Source organism: Suricata suricatta, chromosome 2 (assembly GCF_006229205.1).
Source record: "Suricata suricatta isolate VVHF042 chromosome 2, meerkat_22Aug2017_6uvM2_HiC, whole genome shotgun sequence".
Lineage (NCBI taxonomy): Eukaryota > Metazoa > Chordata > Mammalia > Carnivora > Herpestidae > Suricata > Suricata suricatta.
Genome location: NC_043701.1, coordinates 147,927,215 through 147,947,096, shown reverse-complemented (window position 1 = coordinate 147,947,096; position 19,882 = coordinate 147,927,215). Strand labels below are relative to the sequence as shown.

Below are 19,882 nucleotides of genomic sequence, written 5' to 3'. Positions count from 1 at the left end.
GGAAGACATTTTTAAAATGTCTTTTATGTTTATTTATTATTGAGACAGAAACAGAGCATGAGTGGAGGAGGGGCAGAGAGAGAGAGGGAGACACAGAGTCCAAAGCAGGCTCCAGGCTCTGAGCTGTCAGCACAGAGCCCGATGTGGGGCTTGAACTTGTGAACCATGAGATCATGACCTGAGCCGAAGTTGGACACTTAACCAACAGAGCCACCCAAGCGCCCCCCACAAAACCAATTTAAATTACTATCTAATTTCTCATCAGAAACCATGAAGACTGGTGGGAACTGACACAATCTTTTTCAAATACTCAGAGAAAACCGTCAACCCAGAATTCTATATCTAACAAAAATATCCTTCAGGAAGGAAGGGGAAATCAAGAGTCAAGACATTCTTAGATGAGGAAAAACTAAGAGAATTTCTCTCCAGCAGACCTGCCCTAAAAGAAAAGCTAAAGGAATTTCCACCCAAAGAAAGGAAGTTATATAACGAAAGGAAGGTGGAAACACTAAGAAGGGAAAAAAAACAGCAGAAAGAATAAATATTGTAGTAAATAAATTTTCACTCTCTTTTTGAGTTTTTAAAGTAAGATTTCACTGTTGAAGCAAAATTATAACACTGCCTGATGTGGCTCTAAATTTATATTAGAGGAAATATTTAAGATAATTATAAATAGTGGAGAATAAAAGGTGATAAACTTTCTACATTTCACTAGAACTTGCAAAACTTCAACACCAGTAGACAGTGATAAATTATATACATATATATGTATATATATATACACACACACACAAATACCTATAGAAACCACTAGAGAAAACTAAATAGGTACACTAAAAACATTACAATAAATCAAAGTAGAATTCTAAAAAATATTCAAATGACCCATAGGAAGGAAAAGAAAGCAAAAATTGAAAAACAGAGGTGACAAAAAATAATGGCAGCATGAAATCCCAGCATATCAATAATTGTAGTGAGAGACATTGACAAAGTAAATTTTAAAAGACATCTAGTTATATTCTATCTATAAGAAACTCACATCAAATATAATGATATAGATTGCTGAAAGTAAAAGAAAGGAAAAAGATATATCAAGCAAACGTTAATAAAAAGAAAGCAGGAGTTGCTGTATTGATATCAGATTAAGTAAGCTTCAGAGCAAAGAAAATTACCAGAGACATTGAGGGGCATCACATAAAACAAAATGGTCAGTCTACCAGAGCGCCACGGTGGCTTAGTAGGTTAAGCATCCATCCAACTCCTGATTTCAGCTCAGGTCATGATCTCACAGTTCATGACTTTGAGCCCCACATCAGACTCCACACTGTTAGTGCAGAGTCTGCTTGGGATTCTCTCTCTTCCTCTTTCTGCTTCTCCCCTCCTAGTGCTCTCTCTCTATCTCTCTCTCAAAATAAATAAATAAGCACTTAAAAAAACCCCTAAACATGCAGATATCAATTTTATTGCTGGACATTTTTCCTAAAATGAAAACTTATAATCACACAAAAACCTATAAATATAAATATAATTCTATATAATATATAATTATATATCAATATACTATAACATATAAACTACTATATAGTTTATAGCTACTATATACGATGGTAGCTTTATGTGAATAGCCAAAACATAGGAACAACTCAGATGTCCTTTAATGGATGAATGATATTAACTACATACCAAGGAATAAATAAAAAGGAATGAACTATTGAGAATGGGACAATGTGAATCTCCAGAGAATTATACCAAGTGAAATAAAGCCAGTCTCAGAAGGTTACAGACTATATGATTCCATTTGTATAACATTCCAAAAACAATTACATTGCAGAAATGAAGACAGATTCTGGTTGCCAGGGGTTATGGAGGGAGGGGGTGGAAGGGAAGTGGGCTGTGATATCCTGGTTGTGATATCGTACTAGAATTTTATAAGATATTAGCATTAGGGGGGAAAAGGTACGAGTGAGATTATTTTTATTTTTTGATAGGGAGAGAGAGAGAGAGAGAGAGAGAGCGAGAGAGCGAGAGCATGAGCAAGCCAGGGAGGGGTAGAGAGAGGGGAAGAGAAAAATCACAAGCAGGCTCCAAGCTGTCAGTGCAGAGCCTGGTGTGGGGCTTGAGTTCACGAACTGTGAGATCGTGACCTGAGCTGAAACCTAGAGTCAGACGCTTAACTAAGCCACCCAGGTGCCCCCAGGTGAGATTATTTTTTACAAGCACCTGTGCATCTATAACTATTCCCAAATAAGTTTAGTTAAAATTTTTTTTAAACCCTCAAAAACCAAGCATAGCTCTTTCTTCTGGGTTTGAAACACCCTTCCCCCAGAGGCCGGTTTAAAAAGCTATCACACTTCCAGAATAAGGGGAGGGGTGGTGGGCTGAGAAGTACAGATTAAAAAAAAAAAACACCTTCCACCTGCTTTGTACCCCAAATATCATAGAACAGAAAGTGAGAGGCAGAGAGACAGCATCTGAGGAGAAAGGAAAGAACAGGGTGTCTAAGTGTGAGCATACAGAGCATGTGGAATGTGGGGAGCCCAGGGGAAGCAAAAGGGCACCTTGGAGTTAATAAGGGTTAGGGTTCTGAGGCAAGGCGTACAGACCATTCAGTCTAAGGCCATGCATGAGTCACTGTCACCGGCCAAATGAACGTTCAACAGGTGCCCATTTGCAGTTCATCAGATTTTTCCAGAAAGGGTGTGGGCCTTGGACAAACCATCCCCAGAGTGTTTTCCCAAATCGAATAAGAATTATCATTTAGCGAACAGTCTCTGTGTGCCAGGCACCAGACCACCTGCTTTGTAGCCTCGCTGCAAACCCTAGGTCCTGTCTGCAGGGCAGGGCTACCGTCTCCATGTCCTGGCCTAGGGAGCCAGGCTCCAAGGCACAGCAGGGAGGGCCAGGTCAAGCCTAGGCCTCTTGCCCCTGACCTCGTGCCTTTCCCTGTCTGGATGTCCTCATCCACAGGAGCCTTCATGTTTCCACTGTGGGCAGGAGATGATGGCCATGGCAACACCCCCCTCCTATCCCCAAGGAAGAAAACCAGCATTCAGCTTGGGAGCCCAGGAGGTATTTCTGGGCCAATTAAATCAGAGAGGCTGTTACTGCTAATGTGTAATTGGTTTTAAAATCAGCAGACTTGCCTATCTCTGGATGACAATATTTAAATAGCAAAATGCCCATCCCAAGTGGTTCTTGTAAACCATGACTGAGGCCTTCTCCAGACGCAGCCGCCTTCTGTCAGCTCCCTCCTTGAAAGCAGCGGCTCAGCTCTAATTGGCTGCTGGGGATAAATATTTACGGCGCTGTGTAAACAGAAGCATCTGCCCAAAGTCTGTTCACAGGATCTCCACGCAGCACCCAGGAAAGCCAGTGGGCACCAGGGTGGGGGTGTGGGCTTTCTGACTTGGCTATCCTTTTCCTACAAATTGACAAGCACTGTAGTCTTCCAGACTCAGGGCAGAATGTGTAATTAAATTTCCAGACCAGGATAACAGTGTTGGTCCTCCTGGGTTCAGGAAGGCCAAAGCTTCAGGGCTGTGCAGGAAGGGAGGTCCTGAGAGGTTACGCATGTCCTTCCTGAGGCCCCAAATCCCACCCTGACTGCTGGGCCCTGAGGATCTCAGTCTTTGGGGACAGATGCCTTGATTCCACCGCTGACCACCTCTAAGGGTGAAGATTACCTCAGCCTGTTGGAGACACAGCCTCCTATGACACCTCAAAGGCTATACCGAAAACTGAAAGCAGCAAGGGACAGAAAGGGCCCAGGATAAGACCAGCATCAAGGGGGACCTCCATGCATAGGAGCTGCTAATATCTGCAGAAGTTGGTCCCAATCTGAGCTGCATGGGAAGGTGCTTTAAAAATACAGATTCCTGGGGCGCCTGGGTGGCTCAGCTGGTTAACTGTCTGGCTCTTGGTTTTGGCTTACATCATGATCTCTCGGTTCATGAGTTCGAGCTCTGTGTCTCACTCTGCACTGACAGTGTGGAGCCTGCTTGGGATTCTCTCTCTCTCCCTCTCTCTCTGCCCCTCCCTAGTTTGTGTGCTTTTTTTTCTCTCTCAAAATAAATAAATAAACTTAAAAAAAAAGAAAACTGTGGTGCAAAGACCATTTAAAAAATATATATTCAGATTCCTAGGGCATCTGGCTGGCTGAGTTGGTTAAGCACCTGTCTCTTGGTTTCTGCTCAGGTCATGATCACACAGTTTTGTGAGCTCAAACCCCACACTGGGGTCTGTGAGGCTCAGGCTCTGTGCTGGCATTTCAGAACCTGCTTGGGATTCAATCCCTCTCTCTTTCTCTCTCTCTCTCTCTCCCCTCCTCCGCTGCTCTCGCTATCTTTGTCTCTCTCAAAATAAATAAATAAACTTAAGAAAATACAAATTCCTTGGTCTCATTTTTATCCCCTTGCAAAATCCCTGGATCAAGAATCTTTTTTAAGAGGCTTCCTGGATGATCCTGATGTTGTCGGCCAGCCCCGTCACACCAACCTCCACCCACCTGGACTTAGCCTCATGTCCCAAGTGGCAAAGGAAGCCTCCTGAGCTAAGACATGGGATGAGTGAGGTCCCCAAATTCCCTCTGGGTTCCTGTTGGAAACACTCCTTTGGTTTTATTCTGTCTTAACAATTCTGTTTATTCCAGTCTCCCCCAAAAGACCTCAGGCTTCCGTGGGTCAGTGATGGTCCTGCCGGGTCTCAGCTCTTGGACCCCCAGGAGGGCATTCTGTGTTGGCTATAGATGAATAGGCTGAAGACATAGATCACAATACACACACTTGTCCTGTACCACATTCTCAGAGATCTCTTGTGAGAAGCGCTGGGGGCAGTGTCTAGGGGATGTGGGAACATGGGTTACAGAGAAGGAGCATGGGCTTTATGACAGACAGCTAACTTCCCTCCTCTGTGAGCTCCACCCTCTCAATGTCATAGCAGAGGATTGGATGGGGGAGCCTGTGGGCTGGCAGTGGGAGCTGTCTTGGTTAGAGGGCAGGGTGAAGGATCAGGGTCCCTTTTTCTAAGGAGAGAAGGTTGATAAAATCAATTGCCCCATTGGGCCTCAGTTGGCCCTATGAGAATTATGGGGCAGATATTGTCTGAGCTCAGGTGCCTTGGTCCAGACCTCCACCATGACAAGAGGATCTCAGCTTGGTTGAAGCCTTCTGCTGGGCAGCACCTGCCTGGGCCCAGTGCCCACAGGCATTGGTGTCTGCCCAGGTCCCAGGAAGGGAGGTGGAGACCTTGGGACTCGGGTTTTCCATTGTGCTAATGGTGATATTATTGTGGGCCGGTCAGATCCCCACCTCAGTCCTTACAACCACACTTGGAACCGGGAGAGTACCTCCCCAGAAGTTGAGGATTTGGGAGCATTCTTTGCAATGATCGCCAACATTCTTGGGTCTCTCGCTGGCACTCCTTTGCCCTTCCACTCTAGTGTCCCCTCTATGGGCTCATCCCTCACCCCCCCCACCTCTCTCCCTTTCTGAACCCTTATGACGTCAGGCCAGTGATGGCAGGTCCCCTTGCATTGTCAATCTCTTCTGAAAGTGTCTGTTTACCTTCTGCCCCGAGAGGAGAGGGGCACCCCTTGAGGGAACCACTTCCCTGTCTCCTCTCACAGGAGACTATTTTCCTTCACATTCATGCACCTCAGGAACAGATGGGGTTGGTGGCTTTCTTCTCCCTGTTCCTGATGCTGAACAGCTCCTCTCTGCTTTTCCTTTGAAGCCATAGCTATTAGACTTCTCCTGCCAACCCTCATCATTATCACCCTCCCGTTGCTGTGTTCCCCTGACTCCTTCACAAGTCCCCGTCATGTAGATCTGGGGTCCTGGTTCCTTCTTCCTCCCCATAACTGCTCCAGCCATCTTTCCTACAGCCTGAACACCTGTACGGAGGACCCAGCTCACAGGGACCCTCCTCTCTCAGTCCCTCAATCTTCCACCTTTGGCAGTCCAACCTCAACATCCACTCCCAGGGATGTGGAACACCTGGGAACTCATCACTACCAGGAATGGACCCCCCTTTGAAGTCTCAGTTTCAAGCCTCCCACACTCAGACCACACTCTTGACTTTCTGATTCACATGCTCTGTTATTCCCCCTTCTGCAATATGTCTTATCTTACTGACTCCTCAAAACCATCGACCCCACTACCTATTTCCACTATCCATCATCCACCTCTGTCTTTTACTTTCCTCCTGTCATGGGCTGAATTGTGTCTTCTTAAAGTCCCCAAGTTGAAGTCCTAATTCCCCAATATCTCAGCATAGGACTGTGTTTGGAAATGGGGTCTTTACAATGTAATGAAAGTAAAATGAGGTCTTAACCCAACATAACTGGTGCCCTCCTAAGAAGAGATTAGAACACAGATGCATACAGAGGGAAAACCCTGGGAAGATACAGGGAGAAGATGGCCATTGACAGTACAGGGAGAGAGGTTTCAGAAGAAACCAACCATGTCCACACCTTGATCTCAGACTTCTAGCCTTCAGAACTGTGAGAAATACATTTCTGCTGTTTAAGCTATACAGTCTGTGGTACTTTGTTATGGTGGCCCAAGCAAACTACTACACCTCCTTACTCATCTGAGATTCCAACACTGTAACCATTCTCTTGCCATATCTTCCCCCTCTCTCCCTTGGTTATATTCTCCTACCTTGGCTGAACCTGGTAACCCCCTTTCTCTTTGCCTGAACCTGAGAAGCTGAATGTTGTGAGGGAAAAAATTGCAAAACAATGCTAATTAGTTTCTTTTACAATGTATGACCTCTAAGCCCTCAGATATGAGCTCAACACAGTCCATAAATCTCTTCAAGTTTTCCAAGATGTTATTTCATGCATTCTCTCTTGTCTTCAGAATCCCATCCTGCCTCTTTCAGCTCAAGGCCATAGCTCTACTGATCTGAGACCAGAAGCCACAAGTCAGGAACCTTTTTGTATTCCTACCACCACAGCTACAGACCCATGGACCACAGGCCCAGCTTTTGGCTTTCCCAGTACCAACCAAAAGCCTTTTATTCTCTCGGTAACATCTCATTTTGCCTTTGCAAAAATCTCATGCCTCTGTTCCTCTCTTCTGTCCTCATTAATGATTTCTCTTACCAAAGTACTTGCATACGCTTGTCTACATACAATGACGCATTTGCCTCTCCCATTAAAGACATTTTCCTTGACCCCCATCAACCCTCAGCAACAGCTCCATTTTTCTGCCTCTTTAATACCAAAATGTCTGAAAATAGTCATCCACACTTAACTGATTCTACTCACTGACAATCTCATCAACAATTTCTTCCTGCTGTTGGATCACATTCATCAGCATACAACCATTCATTCTTCCTACTCCGCAGCCTGACCTTGGTTGAAGGTCACCAATGACTTAGGGCTGCCAAGCTCTGAGTCCCCTCTCATCCAGCTCTGCTTTGAGCTATCAGCAGCATTCCAAGTAGTTGGCCGCTTCCTCCTTCTATTTGGATCTTTGTGACTCATCTGGATTTGCTCTTGACTTCATGGGCTGCTCTTTCTCAATTCTCTTTGCATCTTTCTCTACCTGACCTTCGAGGACCCACTCTGCTGTTTCTAGATGATCTCACCCAGGTCCATGACTTTAAATATCACTGATGGCTCTCAAATTTATGTCTTTGTACTGACCTCTGTCTTGAGCTCCAGACACATAGATCTAACTTGACATCTTCACTTAGATGACTCAAGGCATCTCAAACCTGACATACTTAGAAAAGACTTCATTCTGCACCCACTTCTACAAACTGGTTCCCATCTCGGTGAATGGTACTACCATCTACTCAGTTGCTTGAATCAAAAACCTAGGAGTTGGGGGCACCTGGCTGGCTCAGTCGGTTAAGTGTCTGGCTTCAGCTCGGGTCTTAATCTCACGGTTCATAGGTTCGAGCCCCGCGTCAGGCTCTGTGTTGACAGCTAGCTCAGATCCTGGAGGCTGCTCCAGATTCTGTATCTCCCTCTCTCTCTGCCCCTCCCCTGCTCACACTGTCTCTCTCTGTCTCTCAAAAATAAATAAAAAACATTTAAAAAACACCCTAGGAGCCATTCTCACTTCTCTTTTCCTCCTTGTTACTTCTACTTTGCAATATATCTGGATCTCACCCATGTCTTTCTATCTTTACTCTCAACCTTAGTCCAAGTTGCCATGATCTTTACATCTATACTGAAATTATTTCTTAAATGGCTTCCTTTCTGTGGGTAGGGGATGCTCCAGAGGGGAGGGCTCTGTGAAGGACTGGTTTCCTGCTGTGCAGATGACACAGTCAGTCCTAACCAGATTAATTGGATTTCCAAAGGGAGAGCGTGTGGGCCCCTCTTTTCTGTCACACTTCCCTCAGAAACAGCACTTCCATTCAGAAAGCCAGATCAAGTGCCATTAACAAATTAAGTCCAATTAGCACAGCCCAAGCACTTAAACCTCAAGGCAATGCTGGTCAGTCCTGCAGGGAGATAGCTTGGCCTGCTAATAAAGTGGAAGCTGTATTAGAAGCAGAGGCAATTGTTTGATGCCTGTCTCTGTCCCTGGAGGGAAGGAGGGTAGGATCTGATTACACTATGGTCTCCTGAGGGAATTAACTCACTTTCAAATGACAAGTTATTAATTCCCTAATTTAGTGGTTAGGTCTGTGAGAATGGGGTCAGCTCTCATACCCTCCTGTGGCCCATGCAGCCCCTGATTTAGGACTGAGCACTCCTTGGGTACCCAAAGATCGAATGAAAAAGAATTAACTGGTAGGTAGGCAATAGGCCGAGGGCCTAGTATCATTAGTAACCCTTAATTCTTTTATTTAACAAATATCTTTGGGGTCCCACTGTGTTTGGCGCAGCAGATTAAAAAGTTAATCCAAACAGATAAGGCCCCTGTTCCCCTAGAACTCATAGACTAGGGGAGAGAGGCAGATAATCAGCATGCATCAAACAGATGAGAAGCTGGCTTCAGAGAGTTACAAATGCAAGCAAAGTCAGAACATAGAACATAGTGACAGAGTGTCCTGCGTTGGGCATGCACTAGGAGGGTCTGAGCCAGTGACACCTGAGCTGAGCTCTGGATGGTTCAAGGAGCCAGTTAACCCTGGCCAAAGAACTTTCTAAGGAGAAGGATCAGAAAATGCAAGTGCCTAAAATGTAGTGCCAGAGACCCAGGCCCTACCACCTTTTCATTCTCTCAATATGTCCAGCATGGCCGTCTTTGCCGGCTGGTTGGTCTCCTTGTTGGAACCAGGCAGGGCAGGCATGTCTCTGCTGGGCAGTTGGCTTTGCCCACAGCTGGCCTGCTATCCCTCCCTCCTGCTCTTCTCACTTACATCTGAGAGCTTTGCTCAGATTGCACCTCTTTCAATGAAATCTTTCAAAAGCCTCCCAAGTGGAGGAGCTCCCTCCCCTCGCTGAGGTCCCGGAGCACTTATTTGGTACCGGATGTCTCTATTGCTTTACATGGGTAGATGCTGCTTTATTGCATACCTGAACCTGCTCCCCCATGCCTCCACTTTCCCTGTTCAGTGGGATGCTCAAGAGCAGTGGCTTCATCCTCTCTGCCTCTTAGACTTTCCAGGCCTAGCCCAGCTCCTCAGGTGATAGACACTCAGGAAGTCCGAATGGACATCTGGCCGAATGAGAGCCTAAGTGGCAGACGGAGGTCCACATAATGTAGACAAAAAAGGAAAGCACTCCATCCAATTCCCAAGAATAAGGTTGGCTTTAGGTTTGAAAATTTGTTTCCAGAGAATGATTGAAAATTATTATGACTATCACCAGCTTTCTTATGGAAATGCTTGGAAACTTTCATAAAAGCAGCAAGCCAGCCAAAAGGATAGGTCAGCTTGAAGATGAAAAGTTCTAGGACTAAGAAATTACATGAAGGAGGCAACCAGCCATGCTCTCAGAGCTATGTTCCATCCCAAATCTCCATGTGACAGCTCTCCCAGTGACTCAGACGTCTAAAATGGGTATGATCCCTGCCCACCAATAAAACACAACTGCTTAATTGTAGCCAGGCTTCCTCCAGCTCAAAACCTTCCCTCCCCCAATATTCCCAGGATTCCAGTGCTCATCAGCCTCACCCAGGAATCTAGAATATCGTCAGATGAAAAACGGGGGTACAAAACGTGCCTGTGACTTCCAGATGCCTCAGCTGACTTGCTGTAGTGTCCTGAGTTGGAGGGAGGCCTGAGCTCCCCATGCTATGGCAAATGGGGATGAGGCATGGTGCCCAACCCTGGAGGAAGGGAAGCCAATGGGCATGAGGATGAGATGAGCGTGGAGACGCGCTGGGCACTGCTGCTAACCTTTCACGAGGACCGTCCTGGCCTCAGCCCACTCGCTCCTCCCTTCTGACGTCAGCAGGCCGATTGGAGGCAAGCGTTCATCCTCGTTGGAAGCCATTTTGACTATCTTTCTCAACTGAGTGAACAGATCCCCCTCACTGAGACGGCGGAAATTAATGACAACATCCAAGACAAAGAACTGTGGGGGAAACAGGTCAAACACGTCACTCATGGCAGCCGGCCCAAGAAGAAGGGCCTTCACTGAGCCTTTACACGTGAGTACAGATAGGGGATCCTCAGGCCCAAGGTATGTGAGGGTTCTGAACAGTCACATGTTGGGGACTAACCCAAATGCTGTCGACTGTGCTGGACTCTAAGCTTCCCCAAATCAAAGAAGACCAGATTAACCTTAGCTAAATTAAAACCTGTATGGTTCTTACTTCATGCAAAACCATTATGTTTGTGAGGAATTAAGCATAAATTGGTACACTTGCTAATGCAGGGCAGTGTCTATCATAACTAAAAATGTGAATACCTTATGACTCAGCAATTACTCTTATAAATATGTATGTTAGCCTTAGGCTTGGAGAAACATACCCTCTCATGCCCAGATGATATGTGAAGGAGTGGGCAGAAAAGCCTTATTTGCAAAAGCAAAATGGTAGAGGCAGTGTAAGTGTTCTTCAGAAGGGTAATGGCTAAGTGAGTTTATTTGTCTAGTGTATGTCGACTCATGAATAGACTCATCAATTGGAATGAACTAGCTCTATATACAGCTACAGAGATAGATCTAAAACACACTGGTTGAGTGGAGAAAAAAGGCAAGCCAGGAAATAATAAGCAGAGGAAGATTAAAATGGAAAAACAACACACAAAATGCTCTATCTCTATGTGTGCACATATACATGTGTACAAGCATGTGCTTTGTATGTGAGGCCTGTGAACTATCATTCAGTAGCTTTGAAGCTACTTTGTGAAAAGTCTTAACTAGCGCCAAGTCAAGTCCCTTTTCTGTTGGTGGATGAGTACCTGGTCTCATGCCCTGAGCAGCACACATGTGGCCTGGTTCTGAACAGGAGTCCCGAGAGCATTTCTGAAATGGGTGTATACTGTAGCATGTGGGGACTGGGAAATGCTGAGTTTGACTTTTGAATGAAAATGGAGAAAGTTTCTTGTTTGTGGCTAAACTGTCAGGTGGGCTTCCAGTGGGAACAGCTAACCTAGGATGGCAGACTTTTGCTGAGCTTCTATCTTAAACTGAAAATGTCAGATGAACCCATGAAGAAACCATTGTAGCACAAATAGCAGGAGAATCCCTGGGGTAGGTGTCAATCTTGGGTTTTAGCAAAACCAACCACACAAACAACAAAACCAAAAAACCCCACCAAAACTCAAAAACCAAAGCAAACCAAACCAAAACCAAAACCAAACCAAACCAAAACAAAACAAAACAAAAAACCCAAAACACAACCAAATCCCAAACAAAACCGCTTTTTTTCAGATGAAATCATGAGGTGGAGGCTCAATAAACAGAATGTGTCTCCTAGTGGGCACTGGTGAGGGGTCAGGAGCCCTCAGGCTCCCTGGGAGCCCATGAGTCCTTGTTGGTTCCCGGAACAGTCTGAAGACCTGAGCTGCAGGAGATGGAGCATGGGGCATTGGCCAGGACTGGGAGACCTTCTCAGCCTGGGACAGGCCACCCAATTTGTCTAAGTCTCATTTCCTCTTCTGTCAGATGGAGATTTCAAAGTCCCTCTGCAAGGTTACCATAGAACCAGGTGGGGTGTACACGTGTAAGTGCTGAGCCTATGGCCTGGACATGGAGGTCTGACAGTCAGTCTGTCAAGCTGCCCATATGTCTGCATGTGGTCTCCAGGAAGGCCACGGCCTTCCTGTGAGGAGTTTCTGAGGCCATGCAGGGTCTCCGTACATCCAGGCAGTTCTTTTGAGTTGACCTGGCTGGTCAGGGCCAATATGAGAGCCCACATTAAGTCATTCTCAACTGATGACTCTCCCTGTACTTAAAAGCCAACTCATGGAGAGAAACGAGACTGAGTAGGAGTCAAGAGACCCCACTTTGGGGTCATGTTGTCCCAGCTAGCTGTCTCTGAATGAGGGCTGAGGACCCTTGGTGAAACGGGAATGGATAAGTACTCATGCACCCTCCCCAAGCCTGAGATGCAGCAGAGAGGGGGCCGCTGACCTGGTTGCAGCAGGCCACAATGACATGCTCTGGCTCGGGCATGACACTGCTCTTCTGGGCCACCAGTGTGTCCTGGGTGTGGCCGGGGAGCCGGTAGGAGGAGAAGAGTCCATAGTATTGCTTCATACAGAGCGGCTGCCCTGACAGCTGGCCCTTGGCACAGTCGGTGGGGATGGAGTGGCTGGAGAGGAAGAGCAGAGAGGGAGGCAAGGAATTAGAATTGCTTCTACCTGATTTGATTAAGCAAAGCAGGGCACAAAAACCAGAACTGCATTAGAATGGCAGTAAAAGATCTGTATTCCCCACTTTCCAAAGCAGTGGCCCGTGCCCTATCTCCATGGCCCATGGACACCCTCAGGGTTTTTTTCAAGCCTCCCATAGTTTCCCTCACTCCCGCTTCAGGCACTCCTGTGCAGAGCTTGCATTTTAGTCCTCGCGCCTTCGCTTCTGCTGATCTTTGCCTGATCACCTCTGCCTTCACCCCACCTCTGCATTCAACTAATGTGTTCAGGAAAACTCCTTCCACTCCTTCAAGAGCCTACTCTTCCATCACATCTTCCAGAAGCCTTCTCTAAATTCAAGGTAGAAAGTTCTCTTTCTCCTGTGGTCTCAGCATATCTCGTGTCCTTCTTTACTCCCTCCCTGACCTTTTCCTCCTCCTCTTCCTCTCCCTCCTCTTCTTCCCTTCATCCTTCTCCTTTCTCCTTTCTCTGTCTCCCCTTCTCTCCTTCCTTCTTTCTCTTCCCTCTTTCCTTCCTTCCTCCACTTCTTTCCACTCTTTCTCTCCCTTTTCTCTGCGTCTATCTCTTTCCTCTGTCCTTCCTTTCTTCTTCTCTCTCTCCCTCTCCTCTTCTTCTTCCTTCTTCTCTCTGTCTCTCTCCCTCCATCTCACCTTCTCCTTCTTCCCTCCCTCCCTTTCAGGCAACAAATGTTATTGAGCTCTCCTCCGTGCCAGGCACCTTTCTGGGATCTGGGGTTATAGTGGCAAACAAAATATGAGTCTCCTATTCTTTTTTCTTTAATGTTTTTTACTTTACTTTTGAGAGACAGAGAGACAGCACGAGCAGGGGAGGGTCAGAGAGAGAGGGAGACACAGAATTTGAAATAGGCTCTAGGCTCTGAGCTAGCTGTCAGCAGAGAACCCGATGCCGGGCTCGAACCCATGAACCATGAGATTAGATGACCTGAGCCAAAGTTGGACGCTTAATGGACTGAGCCACCCAGGCACCCCTTCGTCTCCTATTCTAATGGGGCACGGGTCCCGGGATGTGTAGGTGGAGCATAGACAACAAGCAGCAAGCTGACAGATGGGAGAGTTTTGGGTAATGAGACAGGGTGACAAAGGCCAGACATGGGAGCTGAGCCCTGAGGGGAAGAGGAAGCCCTGAGATTAGCTGGAGCAGAGTGAGGGTAGGGCGTCTCAGCGCCCTGCTGCTCAACGTGCAGGTGCCACACCAAACTGTAGGAATCAGCGGGAGCTCTCAGCAATTTGACAGAGGAATTTTATGTCTATTGAATCTATGGTAAAAATAAAATATGTGGTTGTGTATTTTGTACCTTTGTACCATTTTTCTGCAAATTCATTTTGGAGGAGCGTGTGGGTTGGGAAGGGGGAGAATTTTAAAAAGATCTAGGAAGGACAGTGCTCACCCTAGGAAGAGGAACCATTAATGGTTGGGTCTGCTGGGGTAAAGGTTATCCTGATGCTGGAGGAGTTGGGGCAGGGGGCATCCACATGCTCTACGACCTGAGCCAAGAACACAGGGCTGGAAAAAGGCAAGGTCTCTGTCTTCTGGTTGCTCCTTGGCTAGCATGGCAGGGAGACAGATGACTCAACAGGCTGTGCCAAAACAGGACTCTGCCCTTCCCAGGCTGGGCCCCATCCTACCTGTCCAACAGGGTCTTGTAGCTGAGCACACCAGAAATAAGGTTGGCCGCAAACCTGCAGAGAGAGAGATGAAGCCTTAGGTTCTCCTCTCAGGGGCTCAGCTTCCTTCCCCCTCTCCAACCTTCCTCATCCTCACCTCCACCTCCCTTCTCCCAAACTTAAGGACCACCCTCCAGTTGCCAGGACTCAGTGGTGCACTAATCTGATGGGATTCCTGCTGCCTTCCTAACCCCTCCCCCTCATCATGCTGTCAGTCCTTCACAAGCCTTGGATTAAAAATGATCCTGTGAAAATAACTGGGAGGAGGAGAAAAGAGCACAAGGTGAATGAGAAGGAGGAGGAGGAGGGAGAGAAAGCCAGGAGAGGCCACCGAGCAGGCAGGAGAAGACTGGATGGTCAGGGGTGGGGTTCTCTCTAGGACAGGCCCATGTTGGGGCTGGATGGGACCAGGAGCCTGTGTTTGGGGAAATCCAGTCTCCTGGGAAAAGTCAATTTCATTCAGTGCAAATGAAAACGAAAGCAAGTGCCAGGGGAAAAATGTCACCAGAGAACTGTGCCACAGGGCCATGTCATCTTAACTGCCCACGGATGATGACCCTGGCTTAAGGAGGAAAAATGTCCTCTTGCAAGCAGTTGGAGAACTGTTTTCAGAAGCTGTTCATCCATCCATCTGCATACTTCCTGCTGCCATGGAGGGCCAGGCTGCAGGATGCTTGACCAGCAGTTGGCTGGGCTAGTCTTCAGTGAGGAAGTTGGTGATGGGGGTCTTCCTAGCATAGCTGAGCCCTGCCCAGAGGTCAAGGTAGGCCCTGCCTCTTTTGTTTGTTTGTTTGGTTTTTCCTCTATGAACAGTCGCTATGCCAGTTGGGTTTGGCTCTAAGAGACTCCTTTAGGGAGACCTTTCCTCTCTGCCACATCCCTGTGTAAACACCCCCCCTCCCCCATCAACATCAGTAGGCCCAGAGGCCATTCCCGTGGCTCAGTGAGCCCTGAAATTGCAGCAGATGGCAAAGACTCTGGCGGTGGCAGCTGGCAGGAAGGAACCATTTCCACCCCCTTTGGAGCCTCTGTTTAGATAGCCTGGTGCAGCGTGTCCCAGTGACAAGCCCAAACCTCAAGTACTGGTATGGTCAGAGGTACATACCTCCTTCCGGGGCCTCAGCCAGGTCAAGAATGCCATGGGGACACCTGGAGGCCCATGACCTCCTTTTACTGCCCACCTCACCTCAAATAAATATGTTCCAAGGAAGACCCTGTGTTTGTCACTCATGTTGCAGTCTCATCTAACCAACTTCCTGAACCTGCGGCCTGGACGGCCTCTGTCTCAGAGGCATTTGGCCTCAGAAAGCTCAGCCAAGGCACAAGCTTTGACCTTTCCTTCCTGGTAGGACCTCAGGCAGATGCTCAAGCTGTGAATTCAGGAGCATGGTGGCCTCACCTTAGCTGGTCATTTGTATCTTGGAAGTGCTGGCGGGCAAAAATCACAGCGGGGCTGGAGTTTACAGGCAGGGCCAGGCGGTTGTTGAGATACATGTCATTCAGCCAGTACTCAGACACCTGTTGGGAAGAATGGGGGGGCGCCATTACCTCCCCCAAAGTCACACACACCCCTCTGAACAAAGGCACCTTGCCTCTCCAGAGCACCTAGTCCCATTGTGGAGGCCCCAAGGGACAATTGAGACACTTTGTTGGATCATGCACTTCATTCAGTTATTCCACAAATACACACAGAGTCTTAGTTATGTGCTAGGGCCTGTGTGCTCTCCAGTCCACCATGACTATCCTTCATCTTTGCCCCACACCATCCCTCCCTTCTATCCGTTTCCCATGGTGGTTGTTCCGTACTTCACCCCTGTTCCCTGCCCATCCTTATGCATGTCTTGTTCTTGCTTTTCACCTTTCTTTGCTTCCCTGAACTTACCTCTATCTTCTGCTGCCCCAGCCCTGTCTGCCATCCCTATCCCCCACCTGTCTCCATCTCTGTACCCTGTCTTTCCCTATTGCCCCATTTCTATCCTCTGATGCCTCCATCTTGGTACCCTGTCTCCATCTCTGTACTCTTTCTTTCCCTATTGCCACATGTCTATCCCTATCCCTGTCTGCCATCTGTCCTCCATTTTTGATTCTGTTTCCCATCTCCAACCTTCATTGTCTTCCATGTATATAACCTGCCTTTCCCCAGCACCTCACCTCTACCCCCATCTGTCCCTCATTGGTCCCCATCCCCATCTCCCATCCCACATCCTGTTTGCCCCTTACCGTCCCCGTTTCTCCTCTCATCCTTATTCCTTCATCTGTCCATCTTTGTTACTTACCTGTCCCTCATCCAAATCCCTGTCTTCATGTCTGCTCCCTGCCCCCCACCCTGTGGGCCCCTTGTCTTCCCCCATCCCATAGTCTGCTCCCTCTCAGCAACTTTTACCCAATTGGCTGTCTTCTCCTGTCGTTCCAGGAGCTTCTGCTGCAGGGTCTCACCAAGGCCACCAGGGGCCCCAAACCGCTGCACAATGGCCTGGCTTCTCTTGAACTGTTCTTCAGGTACTAGGTGCTGCATGCACCGCAGATAAGTGGCCAGCGTCTGCTGCAGTGGGGGCACTGGAAGTTTGGGCAACTCCTGGAAGAGAGAGTTCACTTGCTATGCCTCTTCTGGTGTGGGGTCCATACCTGTCCACGAGATGATCCCCAGAGTGTGTCTCCATCTGACCCTATCCTTGTTCTACATCCTGGGTCTTGCCTATTTCCAGGGCTCAGCTCTGCAGAATTATGAACTTAGGAAGCTTCTGTTTTTTTCTGGTACCCCAGCCCTGCTCCTAGGAGGGGATAAAGTGTAGAGGAAAACACCTTTATGGTGGCACCAGGTAAACCTGGGTTCATGCACTGAGCCTGCTGCTGACCAGCTTTGTAATCTTAAGCAAACCACCCCACCCCTGTGCCTCAGTTTCCACTCCTGTAAAATAGGGATAGTAACCTCCATGTCTCATAGGATCAAAGAGATTCTATGTGAAAAGTGCTTTTAAGCCCAGTGGGTCTAAGATGAAACCGATCTGTTATTGATATTGGCTGCTGATCACTCTTAATTTAGAAATTGTTTCCAGCTGGGGCTTCAGAATCCGGATGATGTCTGGACCCAAAGGATGTAACACTAATGGAGAGATTTGGACAGGTAAAAGACGGCAGGAGGCATAGTTCAGAATTCTGCAAGTTGTTTCCTGAGAAGGTGACTCATGCCCTGGCTCCTTATTAAGCCCTTCCCAGTTCTGAAAGCCAGGGAGCACCATTCTGTTCCATGTGGGTATGGGGAGGGGAGGGAGGACAGGCAGTGCTGTGGATGTTCTTCCTGTCTTAACCATTCTGAGTCTCATCAGCTTCCTAATCCTAAAACATGAATGACAATCCCGACCTGAGAGGAGCACAGACAGAACTAAATGGGAGAAACCACTGGCCCCAGATAAGCATGTCATAAAATGTTATGATGTTACTGTCCCCCCCTAAAAGGGATTCCTAAAAGGAAACTCATAATCTCTGGGGACCCTCAAAATGTGGAGAGAGTCTGAATAGAACTCTCCACCAATGTCTCCCCTTTCTGGGCACCGTGCTTCCTAATTTGCCAGCTTGTGTTCAACCATGTTATGGCTGAGCCTGGGCAGGGATTTTCCTTCTATTTTCAGATGAGGAAACTGAAGCCCAAAGAGTAGAGAGACTAGTCCATGGTCACCCAGCAATGCAATGGCAGAGTTGGGACCTGAAATCAGTCTTTATCCAACATCCACTCTGCTCCTTCCTCCTAGATTGTTTTCTTGGTCCTTTTCCCATTCCCTCCTTCTTTTTCTTCCTCACTGAGCTAGTCACAGTTGGAAACCAGGGCTTTTCATATTACCAATTAGAGTTTACAAAGTTGACAGTAGGGAGACACCTTCTTTCTGGGGTTTTTCCTCTTAGGGTAGGGGCGGCAGTGAACTTCAACCCCTGGCAGGCTGTGGAGTAAAGGGGCCCATTCGAAGCTTGCCTCTGCTCTGCTCCTGTTGCTGCATGGGCTGGAGCCCTCCCCAAGCAGCCCTTGGCAGACAGGGACCAGCCACGGGAGCCTTTGCTGATGAATGAATGGAAATTCTTGCCTGCCTGATCCTGTCTTTAGAGCTCACTACCCAAGGTGGAGGGAGGAGGGTGTCGGTGCCAACTATGGGCTGTCTTGCCCCTGGGAACGCTCAACGACCAGGGTGGTTTGGATAGTATTCCAAGTTGCCCATCCCAATTCACAAAAGCCATGTCTAGACCCCCCACCCCCCATTCAGCTGCTCTAGCTCCCCCTTCCCTCTCTTAGGGTCTGGAGGCCTGTGTGTTGGGTGAGTGGGCAAGTACCTGCAGAAAGCCCAGCCCAGGTGGCCTTTCCAAGAGTGCCAGCAGGCCTCGCTGGGGCTCCCGCCAAAAACAGGCCATCCTTCCTCAGGGCTCTGACAGTGTGATGGGACTCAGTTGTGGGGAGTCAGCGAAGTGTAAAATGGAATGAGGCAGGAAATCTCTGCTCACATGTCTTACACCCATGGGGCTCCCTCCTGCCCTGACTCTTCTGGGCTTCTGACCAACACCTGGGGCTAAACAGAGGCAAGGATGTGTACTAATGAGGGTCTCTGGACACTAGAGTCCCAGGTCAGTACACATTTCCTGGGAAGTTCATGTGAGCCAGGCCCTGGACTGGACTTAGGGACAATGGAAGGAAAAGGCCTGCTCTCAAAGAAGCCACACTTCAATGCGAGGGACATGCCATGGACAAGACTCAGCAACAGAGATGTTTGTTGGCTGCAAAGGTCAGGACAACATAGTGAACAATTTCATGGGTAGAAACCAAAACGTTTTGATTAGGATTTCAAACGACGCCCTGGGTAAAGAAGTGGCAAGAAGACAAATGTAGCAGAGGGGCCAGCACTTCAATAACTCAAGAGAGCAGAAAAGCTGCTCCATCACTTAGGAAGGTGAGGAGGGAGGATGCCTATCTAAAGAGGGGTGGCCTTGCCTTAAACCACTGGGGGGAGATGGTGCCTAAGGTTCCAGGGCTGAACTAGTAACAGTAGCCGGGGCTGGATGTGACCTGGCTTAGGGTAGAGAATTCAGCCTCGCCCTAAGGCAATTCCACAGGCCTCAAAGCCATTGGAAGTGGAACTTGGGGAGGAGGAAAAGCCCTGGGAGAAGAGAGAGTACCTGGCCAGGGTCAAGCTCTCTTCCTGGCCTTGGGGGTGAGGAAGGGTGGCTATCAGAATTCCTTCAACATCCCCTGAAACCTCTCCCAGCCCTTCCAAGCTTTCCTAGGCTCCTCAGTGGGCTCAGGGCAGGGCTGAAGCCTCGGCTTCATGCCCAGGGGAATGCAGGGCTGGGGGCTAATCCCACATAGGACTAATCTGGAAGCAAGGTTGTGTGAGTAGGGAGAAAAGGGATGAGAGAGAGCTCCAAAAGTCACTCACAGACTCTTCCTCACTGCTGGGAGGTTTTGCTGCCATCTTATGGGGAGCTTT

The 19,882-nt window shown here is 48.0% G+C and overlaps 1 protein-coding gene across 1 annotated transcript in view; it reads right to left on the bottom strand.

Moving 5' to 3' along the window:
• Positions 1 to 19,882, bottom strand: part of CHAT (choline O-acetyltransferase) — a 42,508-nt gene extending 22,626 nt beyond the window's left edge. The window contains exons 1-6 of the mRNA XM_029915953.1: positions 19,832 to 19,882; positions 16,798 to 16,986; positions 15,814 to 15,932; positions 14,376 to 14,429; positions 12,488 to 12,668; positions 10,306 to 10,483 (exon numbers count right to left, since the gene is read on the bottom strand). Coding sequence (XP_029771813.1) covers positions 10,306 to 10,483; positions 12,488 to 12,668; positions 14,376 to 14,429; positions 15,814 to 15,932; positions 16,798 to 16,986; positions 19,832 to 19,867 — 757 coding nt within the window. The 5' untranslated portion in view covers positions 19,868 to 19,882. The remainder of the gene's footprint in view (positions 1 to 10,305; positions 10,484 to 12,487; positions 12,669 to 14,375; positions 14,430 to 15,813; positions 15,933 to 16,797; positions 16,987 to 19,831) is intronic.